At 43.1% G+C, this 12,000-nt stretch overlaps 1 protein-coding gene across 1 annotated transcript; it reads right to left on the bottom strand.

The window, feature by feature from the left end:
- Positions 1–6,323: 6,323 nt before the first annotated feature.
- Positions 6,324–10,166, bottom strand: LOC131081548 (cytochrome c oxidase subunit 7A2, mitochondrial). Its single transcript, XM_058020734.1, has 4 exons — positions 10,057–10,166; positions 8,914–9,000; positions 7,388–7,472; positions 6,324–6,538 (listed from the first exon to the last, which is right to left on the bottom strand). Exons 1-4 carry the CDS (start codon positions 10,072–10,074, stop codon positions 6,480–6,482), a joined length of 249 nt encoding a protein of 82 aa, XP_057876717.1. The 5' UTR covers positions 10,075–10,166; the 3' UTR covers positions 6,324–6,479.
- Between the last annotated feature and the right edge of the window lie 1,834 nt (positions 10,167–12,000).

The following is a 12,000-nucleotide window of genomic DNA, read 5'->3' as shown; positions in this document are numbered from 1 at the left end:
GGCATTTGGCTCTGGCTTAGGGTACATTATGTGCCTGCACATGAGCCCAGCATCCAAACTTCTGCAGTGGCTGATGAAGCCCTGAACTCAGCAGTGCCTGAGCAGTTTGGCCAGCCACCGTCCATAGGGCTTGGATCAGCTGCTGTCACAGTGGGCTCTGGAGCCGTCTGAGGGTTCTGCAGCATCAGAAATCTCTTGTGGAGCTGCCAGCTACAGACAAGGACCCACATATGCTGACACATCTCAGACTGTTCTGGACCACCAGGAGGCAGAGACAGGCTCCCAGTGATGTTTTGAGTATTAGAGGCCTCCTGATAGAGGCCCCCATTTGCTGTAATGCAAGAGTATGAGTCTCCTGCAGATCCTCTGTTGTATTTGCCAGCCCCAAGCATATAGCCCACACTTGCCTCAGGTATAACTTGAAATGGTGTTGGGCACTCCATTTGAGGCATTGAATCAAAAACTTTTTCCATGTCTGGTACTTTAGCCAGTGAAGTCTTCTGCCGATACAAAGCTTTGTAGTCTACTCACGTAAATATCTATTTACCAGGAACCAGAATAAGATCAGTAAATGGGCCTGGAACTGATCAAAATATGTGATTTTCAGGTCCTATTCATCCGTTTTTCTGCTTTTGGATCTCAGGCCAGAGAGGTACTGATTGAGACAGCCCAACTCTGTAAATGCCTAACTCTGTAAAATGCCATAGTGTTGAGGTCTATCCTGCACCACAACTGTTTTGTGACTTTCTTCCAGAAACTGCATTTACACCCCATAGTTAATTAGGATGGGAAACCAAAAGTTGTAGTTCTCCTCTTCTTTCCCCAGAAATCTGCTCATACATGTGAGCACTATTTCCAGAAATAATAACATCTTTCCTTGTTGTTATAAGACATTTTTCTATTTCATTATTTTAATAGAAGAAAATTTCTTGGTATTGCTTTTCTGAAAAATCAGGCTATTTATGTAAATGTCAGAGTATGGCTTTAGCAGTCTAAGTTTAACTTCTTTCTGAAAATCTCAGCCAAAGGGAGGTGGGCTAACACCCCATGCACTGCACTCCAGCTCTGTGGCACAGTGATCCCAGTGCAATGCTCCACACGGAGCACTTATTAGCACACCACACTATATTTAGCAAAATGTGCCCACTGCTCCTAAGAGATGACTGAATAAACCTTGATAACACAGTTGGCCTGACTCCTGTGGGACTTGTAACTGCCCACTGAGCAATAGAGATCATTATAATGTTTTAATTATATAATTCCCTTTTGCATAGTGCTATGATAGATAAGATTGAGTGTGTGTCAGCCTTTCCATTATAAACTTCGGACCCAGAGCATTAGTCATCCAGAGTAACTGCTGATGTTGAGATGAAACAATGTAGAACCATTTTTATATTACATAAACATATATTACTCAATTATTATTAAGAAGGCGTTAGTTACTTAAAGGTCCTAACAGAATCACAAGCTTCTCCTTGGAACCCTGTAGGAACAGAAGCTGCTCACAGTTTTTCAGAGCAAACTGTCTCAATACCTGCAATAAAGAGTAACAGCACTGAATCTCCCTCTCTCTCTCTTTTATTCCCAAAAGCATTTCCAAATATCTACTAATCATGTTGCAGTTGCATTGATGAGGATGGTACCATAAGATTTACAGAGAAACTCTTACAAGAATCTTAATCTACAAAAACGATCATTTTGGACAGATCATGTACTTTGAGTCCTGCACAGCCCAGATTTCTTGGCTAAAAGGGAAATCTTCCATAGAAAAATAAGACAGCTATCTAAAAGTATTTAGTTTTTTTCTTCTGTTTCAGATATTGTTGAAACTGGACTATGTCTCTTTGCGCTTGAGAAGTCTTCTACAAGATGTTTAACTCAATTACTACATTTTATCTCCATTGAACATCCTATTGTTCCTTTCAAGGAAGACATTCTTCTGCTGCTCTTGGTGAAATCACAAGGAACTGTATCTCTAGGTGAACTTTACAGGCAGCCTCAAGAGAGCTATTCCACAACATATCTCCAAGGTGAAGGATAAAATTTTATTAGATTGACATATCACAAGACACTCTACTTCTCTCTTATTTTACAACTCTGTTCGCAGTCAAAAGTAGTTCACAGAGGAGAGTACTTATGCTGAAATATGCTTTTAAAGCAATACTGTGACCTTGTTCATTTCATACTTAGCTTGCAACAATCCATGTTCTTGCGTACATAAAGCTTAAATATTAGTAAATCTTACCTCATCATCACTTTCCAACTTGTTTCCGTGCCCATCAGACAGCATCTTGTCTTTTCTTGCAGAGAGCAGAGACCCAACAAGGCAAAGGACAGACATTGTCATGAATGAAAACACTAAAGCAAGTTAATATAATAATAAAAGACTGAAATACTGTGGAGGCAGAAAGAAGATTGCACATGATAAACCAGACTGAAGAGGTAAAAGATCCTTATATTTCAGAAAGTTCACTCTTATGGATTGGGAACTCAAAGAAACCCCTAAGCAAAGGACAAATTCATCTCTCTGGCAGTTTTCTCTGGGGGTCAGCAGCCTATAAGCAATGGGAGTGAATGTTTTGAGACCTTAGTGAGCTGCATACAGACACTGGTTTTCTTTGAGGATCTAAACTCAGAACTGCCTGATTGGGGACTCAGTGGGATAACCCCTTCCCACAAGTACCTCCCCAGCTCCCTGAGAATGAATTTGGCTCATCACAACATTTCTAAACAGGAATCCCAGCCAATGACCACTTTTGACAAGGATGCATATTTTTGAGGAAATAGGTACAAGTGTGCTTTTAGCTCTAGATGTGTTTTGGGGCAGGCTGTGATCAGTTAGTCTAATGGAAAAACTGTGAATAATAACAACAACTCTTCAAAAATACTGAGGCAAGACCAAAACATGTATCAGACTGTATGTGTTACTCTCTGAGTTTGAAGACTTGGATATAGGCTGGACTTGATGATCTCAAAAGTCTTTTCCAGCCTAGTTAATTCTGTGATTCTGTGAATACTTACATTCAGAAAAACTACAGTCTAGCCAAGAGATTCTCCTCAGATGGTGTTTCTGGACAAGCCATTATTTTTACAGCAGAATTGACTGAGTACTGAAAAAATAAGTGGAAAGACTCAGGCAAGTTAGATTAGAGAAGGTGATGTTATTGCTAAAAGGAACTTCTTTAAAAAAATAATCACACAAGCATGCACATGAAAAGATACATTCGTTCTGACTTACTCATCCCCTAAATACCTTATTTAGGGTCAAGTCAGGTTGATCAGATTGATTTTGACTCTGAAAGTCTGATTCACCCTAGCAACTGTGAAGGTTAATCTCCAGCTCTGATAGTGAAAAGAATTGAAAAAGAATGGGAGAGTAAGGAGTGACAGCATAGTATGAAAACAGAAAAAAAATTCATCATGGTTTCTCATAGTTCAGAGCAGTGATGGCTAAGGTGAGCAACACTAGAAAAGTGATATTTTTACTCTGGGATCTGGAAAAAGAAAAAAAAAAAGAAGCACAATGAAGATCATACACTTAGAGATCTCCCTGGGGTTTTCTTTTTACTTCAGAGAGTTTCTGAACTTTTTCACGGTGTCTTTCAGGAAGTCAATGCTGTATTATTGTGGTATTGTTAGTACTCAGACTTTTACTGGGGAAATTTTTGTATGTGTCAGGCTAATTGGATGTATACATGTATTCAGCAGCCAAGAAAATGTAGCCCAGGGCACCATTCTAAGAGTTGATATTCTGAGCTACCTTCCAAATGGAGAAAGTAAAACATGGTCTGTACATTTGGAGTCTCAGAAAGGATTGTGGAACTTGGAACTGCAGTACTGAGGATTTCATTTTCTGTTTCATCCGATTATTACTTGAATATTAATTTCTATTAACAGTGGCATGAAGAATTTTTTCTTTTATTTTGACAAAGTTGGCACACTTCTAAGCTGAGTATATTAATGTCTAGAAGCCCATGCCTTCATATCAGTGACCATTTGATTCCTTTATAGTTGCAACTTTTTCACATTAGCAAGGAGTAATGGACGTTGCCTATTTTATTTTCTGCTACTCATATAATACCCATAGGGAGATTGAAGTTAAGATCTTCAGATATTTTAGCAATAGGGAAGATACATGGCTCTATTTTTGTATTCTCCTAGAAAGAGACAATATATAGTCAATACAGGCACCCAGTTTACCTCTCACAATTGGTGATGTGGTTGAGCCTGCAATGAGATACATGTATAGACTGCACAGCAGATGGGAATTTCCCTGCTAGTGTTGCAATGCAGTCCCATAAAATGGTGCTGAGCAGCTGACCGCGGGTTTGGTTCGGTTCGCTCCTCCCGCTGCCCCCGCAGCAGCAGAGCTCTCTCTCGGAGCGCGGATCGCGGACGCCTCCCTGCGAGCGCCCGGCACAGCGCCGCCCGCTCCCGCTCCTGCTCCGGGGACATATCCCGGGGATGCGGCACCCAGCTCTGCCAGAACAAGCCTTTGCCATTTGATACTCGTTTAAAGAACATTTCAAGGCTCTGACTTGTAATAATAGTGATTAATAGTTAATAATAGTAATTGATAGTGTAATAATAGTGAAACTTTTTCCTAGCTTGCCTTTTACTCCCCCACGCTCCGCCACCAGGGCTGCTGCCGGCCCCACGCCTCACAGCCTGCTCTGGATCCCGGGGACATGGACTGAGACACAGCTCAGCGCAAAAACAAGAGAGCTGCACATTCTGCTTTGGTTGCACACTCAAACATGTACACACAAATTTACTGCCTAGCTCATCACAGGATTTTATAGTTGGGACTATTTGAACAATTACTCCTTTCAAAATTCTGCATAAGCCCTGTAGGCAGGATAAAATGTGGGCATTTAAAACAGTGATCTTTCCTTACATTGCCTTCCAGGTGCCCACCACTTGGTCCGCACCTTGAGGGTAACACTGGCATGTGATGGCAGCAGAAGCCTTACCAGCACTGCACAGAGCAGACTGTTTTGTGTTTCACATTCTTCACATTCTGTGTAGTATAGTTTACTGTGCCATGGGGTTTTGCTTCTTTGTAGGAATCAATGTTAATCTCCACTTCCCAAACCTTTTTCCAACAAATCCATCCAGGTATTTATTCTTTTAGTCATGCAGTTGGCCAAAGCCATCTGTGCAGAGAAGCTACCATTGAGGGGTATTCCCCCATTCACCTTTTTTAAAGATTTTTGGTTCTACTAGAAAGAATCCTGAGTACACTCATCCTTCTCTTCCAGCTTGCCTCAAGTTTAACAAGTATACTGTGGTTCTCCAGGACAGCAACAAAAAATTGGAAACAAATCTTAATCCACAAGAGGCTTAAAATAGCACTGTAGTGGGAGGCTAGATGTTTGAGCTTGTTTTCACATTTTGAAAATTCCACTGTTTCCTTGAGAAGAGAAACAAAACGATTACTTTGATGAAATTGTTTGGGTTTTTTTTAGAAGCCCCAGAGTTACAGAGTCAATACCAGACTTTGGGCACAATAACCCACAAGTAGCAACTTAATAGGAAAGTTAAAAAGGCACAAATTCTGTTAGGAACATAAAACTGAACTAGGGATGCAGAGCAATGTGTTTCCATCATGACTTTCCCCAATAATTGCAATAATCAAGCTAGTGAGAGCCATCACAGTACCTTACAAGTGATGCTTATGCCCTGCTCTGCTGTCCCTCCAAGAGAGACTGGAGTGAAGTCTCCCATGAGGCCCAGGGCTGGTGACTGTGAGGCTGCTGCTGTCTGTCTATAGCTTCATCTACTCAGTCCTCCTGGTTGGGTAGCCAGCAACAGACCCCCACCACAATGTCACCTGTCCCTGTGCTCCCTTTAATCCTCACCCACAAGCTCCCCATCAACTCCTCACCCATCCCCAGTGGAGCTCCATGCAGCCTGGCTGGTCACTGACACGGAGGGTAGCACCTGCTATTCCCTGGCAGTCCTTCCATCCCATTGCTCCTCTGTGATGCCGCTGAGAGCACAGCCTTGCACATGTGAGCACGTCTCTAACTCCTCCTGTTCATTCCCTATGATGCCTGCATTCCCACAGAGGCACTCTTGTGTCCCTGTGAGACAGACTTCCTGGCTGGAGTGTCTGTGAGCCCTCTGTGCTGCTCTGCAAGTGCTCCTGCTGTCCCGTAATCCCTTTCCTGGCTCTGGGCATCAAACTGAGATGAGAAGTGGGAAGGGCTGAGGCTCTCCTCTGCCAGCAAGCTTAGTTTAGAGCCCTCTTCACCAGCCTGGCGACCCTAGGACCACAAATGCTCACACACATAAACAGAAGATACAGTCCAGACACCCACTCCACCACGTAAAAACTGCTTTATTGATTGCAGTTTACATGTTACAATTAACGTGTGATTCCAATCATTAAGTCAGCTGCTTATAATAAGCTGCCACCACAGTCACATGGGAACTGGACAAAGAGATGTTGGTTGCTGAGGCATCCTCAAATGGAATCAGTTCGGCTTCTTGGGCATTGAAGAGACAAGAAGGTAATAAGCAACATATATTGTTCCTGAATTAAGAGACAGAAAAGATATTTTCAGATTAGCACACAGAATTCCTCTGAAGTCAGCTTTCCAGTTTGTTCCACAAGAAATACTGACAAAAAGCAGCTGTAATTCAGACAAAATACATTTCCACAGCCATGTCTCAATTTTTTTTGGTAATTCATACTTTAAAGAAAAAAAATTTAAATAAATACATTTCCACAGGCTGCAAAAAAAAAAAGAGATGGAGAAAAAAAGTGGGGAGAGGCATATCTGTGGAACCTCCACAATCATGAAGTAAGTTACTAATTCTTAAAGTAGCTGAACTGAAAATCCATTTGATCAACACGTTTAAGAGGCTATTGCAAAATTAGGTAACAAGCAACATAAAGATTACATATATATATAGTATTATGAATCTTGGTTATAATTCTGCTAGTTTTCACAGCACATAAAAACTCAGTACACTGAGTATCACCTATCACTAAGAAAAGTCAGGCTAGTGTGAAAACTGGTTCATGTACATGCTATAATTACATTTTACTCCTTTGCAGAATACATGAAGTAGTTCTGTTTTTCCCTAACACCATATGTAAAACCTGAAGGAGTATTCAGACCATGGTGCTTAGTCTGGGAAAAAGTCATATGAAAATCTAAACCTGGAAAAAGCACAAATGAATACACAGTATGTCCAAATGTGGTTTTTGTTTCTCTATATAAACTTTGCACGTTATAAAGAAGAGACTGAAGGCATTGCATAATTATTTTACAGGGAAAACACCATTCATGTTGGAGATTGTACCAAAGCAAAAATATTTTAATATTAGTGCACTGGAAATTGTACCAAAGCAAAAATATTTCAGTATTAGCCTTACCAAACAGCGTCAGACCCGCAGTGGTTCTATACAACATAGAATCTTTTGCCCCACCTTTAAGATGCACTGGGAGGCCATTATCCTCCTAATGGAAACAAGTGACAAAAATTAACTATTTATACACAGTATTTACAATATTGTGTTAACATAACTACAGTTACCCAGTGGAAGAATTACTACCCCACAATATCTTTCTGACTCCCAAAAGACACTGAACCTTATTTAGATCCTGCTCTGCCTTGAAAGCTTTCACTCTGCTATCAGGTGATGACTCACTAGGGGAATATAAAAACCATGAGCACAGCTTGTATCTAAAGCAGTGACTGGCAGAGGCATGAACACTTCTGACACCAGCCAGAGCCCTCAGGTGCACGGATGTGATTACCACCCCTAGAAACCTCCCAGCAGTCAGTCCCTGCTACAGGGAGCAACAGGGGGAGGAGTCTCCATTGTCACTTGGTGGCACACAGGAAATTGTTTTGCTCCACCCAAGGCAGAACTCCTAAGCACCAGACCCACGTGATCTTTACTCCTGTCAGCAAGATGACGCTGCTCTGGATTTCAGGCCAGCCTCCAGTGCTGGTGACCGGCACCTTACCCCAGCCTAACTTGCTGTCCCACAAGAAAGGAATGGAAGGAGGAAGAGATATGCCCATAGATCTCTGCCAGCAGAAACTGAACCTCTGACCCTGTCCCATCACCAACATCACCCTCCCATTTCCTTCCCCTTGGCTCACAATGAACACCGTGCTCCTTAGTCCAGTGTCTCAACAAGACTGGCTTTCTCTTTCAGAGGAAAGGAAACCACTAAGAAACTAAAACAATTGAAGTGGGGCTTCTAATATATTTGGTCCCTTTCACGGAGCTGAAGACCAGTTTATCCTCAGTCTGAAGCTACAGCTCCAGGTTGTGGCTCACAGCTGGGATTACTCTCTGGAATGTTCTCTGCTTTTACTACTTCACCTAGTGGCCCTATCAATCGGGAACAGAGTAATTCAGAAATTATTCTTAAAGATGCAATATTTTTCAAGGAATTAATCCAATCATTTAAGACCTTTACAGTTTTCATGACTGAGAAATAGAGTAATACCACATCCTTATTAAAAATTACGGGTCTTATCTATGAGCTATAGAAAGAGATGTAGGATTTCAGTTTTACCTTTTCACTGTTATTTCTGTCTTTTCACTCTTTTTCTCTATTTGTTCACTGGACATACTTCCCCATACCAACTAATTTCAGAGTACTTTATCTTTGTACCATGCCTAATACTTACAAGAAACTGCAGTAAAAATCATTTCATGGGGTAAAAAAAACCCTAAAGAGTCAGCAAGTCAAGAATGCATGTAAAAATACTCAACCTCTGCAGAAAATAACTGCTAATTGCAAATGCTCTAGTCATACAACAGATTTTGAGAGCTCTCTTCACATGTAAAGGGGAGCCTTATCAGTTCTTTTGAAAAAAACATGCAGTTATGATCTACTAAAACCTTGTTAATCTACTAACATTATTCAACTCATTCATTACCTGAAATATCTTCTGATTCTCAGAAACTCTATTTACAAGCCTGCGTGAAGCAGTGCTTATGGTTCTCTGGGAAATCTGGCGAAGAGCCTGAAATAAAGGATAAACAGTGTTTTAGGCACAGTGACATTTCACAGCTCTGTCCACACTGGGTAGAAATTCTTTGAAAAGCAAGATAGAAGTGGGACAGCAAAAATGAAAGGCTTTTAAAAACAAACAAACATACAAAACTTCACCAAAACATGCTAGTTTTGAATTCAGTAAATTTTTCAGCAAACTATGTAAAGGACTGCTTGACTGGCCACCTGGAAAGGAAAAACTCGGGAAAATTACTTTCAGTAAGACACAACGGATTTATGGATCTGCAGCATAACCTTCAGGTTCCCTTTCAGGAGAAATCTCAGCCTCTTCCCCCTTAGACCTCAGTTTTAGGCACCATTTTCTGTATCTAAATAGCGAGAGGGACAATAACATTTTTGACAAAAATATTTGTGTTTCTGAAGACAAGGAACTCCTGTCACTGCTGCAGTTCACCTAGGAGCCACCAGCACAGGAGGCAACCTTCAGAGTGCTAAGGAGGCACCTTCATCCCACCACACAGCTTAAATCACCTTGCTGTGTCCTGTGCTGGAATCTGTTTCCACACACTGATCATATAGGGTAGCCTACCAAAATCAATGACCTATATACAATTCTTTAATCTGCCTTTGCTAAAATGTCAAGGCTCAAAGCGCGGCAGCTCTAAGCTGCAGGCGGCCTCGGCCTCCTTCAGGCAACATTGACAACACGTCGTTTCCACACAATTACCCTCGCTGGAAACGCAGCCACGGGGCGAGCAAACATACAGCGATGCTGGTTGCAAGGAACGGGACCAGGCATCTCCTCTCCTTACCCATCCCAAACAAACACGCTATAAAATAGATCTCCTTCGAGACGAGCGCAGCGTACCGAGCCCCGCGACTCAGCCTGATCCTCTCAAGTCCCTGAAGCTCAGCACTACGTGGACCTTGCCCCGACCCCCGCAGGTCGCTCCGCAGCGCCCGGCAGGGAGAGCGGCCACCGCAGCCGAGCCCCGCAGCACGGCGGGCACCCTGAGCGAGCCCCACACGCCGCCGGCGGCAGCGGGCCGCTCGCCCCGGGCCTCACCTGCACGTTCCGCCACATCGCGGCTCTTGGTCCTGTCACCTCCCGCCGGCAACAAGGGCAGCGGAAGGGGAAGCGGCTCCCCCGCCCACGGCGGACGCACCACAGAGGGAGCGGCCCGGAGCGCCGCCGCAGAGCCCACAGCGCCCCCAGCCAGTCCGCCCAGCCCGGCTTGGGTAGCAAGGCGGGGCCGGGAGCCCGGGCTGAGACCCCAGCGCCGGCAAGGAGGAGCGGTGACCTCTCACAACACGCAGGGCCGGCTGCGGCTGAAGCACACCGGGAGCGTTTGACTGCCCACACAGCCCCGGCGGGGATCCTGCTGCCACCGGACTCAGTGGTTGCTGCCGCCTCCCTGCGCCTGCAGAGGGCGCTTTGGGAAATCCTTGAAATGTCCTCCCGAGGTCCTCCATACAGAATTTTAAATCTCCTTTCGTTGAGGAGTTTAATACCTGCAGAGGGCGGGATGCGTGTCCCGGGAGAGCAGCACGCTGGGCTGCGCCTGTTCGCCTGGACTCGCTGGAATGCCCAGGGGCCCCACTGCAGGCAAGGACGCCGAGCGAGGCAGAGCCTGGGTCCGACTCAGGAGCGGTTCTGGCCCCGCTGCGTGGATGTGGCGCCCATCCCTTATTGAGCCGCTACACTCAGAAAACCCCAAAGCACCCCAGGCAGTACTGCCCTCTGCCTCAAGCTCTGTTAGTGGCCGGGACACAGAGTACTCTGCGTGTGGGTAAAACAAAAAACACAACCAAACACCAACCAACTTCAGCGTCATGTTTCATGATCTATAATTACATAGAGTGAAGAAATGCTGGAATTGTATGAAATACAAACCTACTCGAGTCTCAGGAAAGAATGAATTGCCCTTCAAGAAACTACTCCATGTAGTTGAAGCCTATGCATGTTTTTTCTGCATTGCAGATCTAGCCCCGTAATTGCATTTTCCCATGCTTCAAGCTTATGCTGAAATACAATGCTGTCAGGAATGGCTTTGCTGCAGTTGAAGTGCACTTAGTTTTTGGCATTACAATACTTTTGCACTGGTGCCAAACCTCATGATGAATAACGTGTGTCAAACACGACAAATTAGTGCTCAATTCAGTATGAAAATAACAAGGATCATACCTCAATCTTACGAACTGTCCCAGAAAGAAATTAAAAATGCAATGATGAAGCATTTATAGATATAGCCTTAGCTGTGCAAAATATTTAAAACAGCATTTAGGAAGCACAGTCATGGACAAATAGGTGCTTTAACAAAGGAGGAAACTGGATGCATTATTTAACAACTGGATTTCAAACATTTGAGCAGTGCTATCACAGAGCAACACTTAAAAATACATTACTACCACTATAAGACAGATTTCCATTCATTCCTCTTGCAATCTTATGAGTGCATACAATATTTTATTCTGATTTTTATAAACTCAGTTGAATACCAGATACTGGTAAAAGAATCATAATTCACAGATAAATTATTAATCCTGATTTCTGCTGTGTGAGCTACTTTCTGGTATGTCTGAATCTAAATTTCAGGGACATTTTCGGTATAAATACCCTTTACAACAGAAAGGCCATACTTAAGGATTGACATGTGGGTTACCTACCTGCTCAAAGCTACATAATAACTGCTCAGAGCAAGCACAGCTGGTCTCTTCAGTGTTGACTAATTCATGAAGAAATGAAAACTTGAGGGAATGAGAAATGGCAACTTGCTGCTTTAGGATGAAGATGTTTCATTAGAAACAAACACACTGCTTCTTCCTTACTGAACAGGGCAATTATTGCATGTATTGCACTGTGTAACAAAATTGTTTATCAAAACTCATTGTTGAACTGTCTAAGTTCTGTTTAAGCCAGAAAGAAAGCAGGCCTGTTAACCTAGCTGTTTAGAAGCATTTGTCGTAAAAAAAGTGTTCTACCTCTTCAACCAGTAATACAAGGGTGCAT

Source organism: Melospiza georgiana, chromosome 3 (genome assembly GCF_028018845.1).
Source record: "Melospiza georgiana isolate bMelGeo1 chromosome 3, bMelGeo1.pri, whole genome shotgun sequence".
NCBI lineage: Eukaryota > Metazoa > Chordata > Aves > Passeriformes > Passerellidae > Melospiza > Melospiza georgiana.
This window is presented reverse-complemented; position numbering and strand designations above follow the sequence as displayed.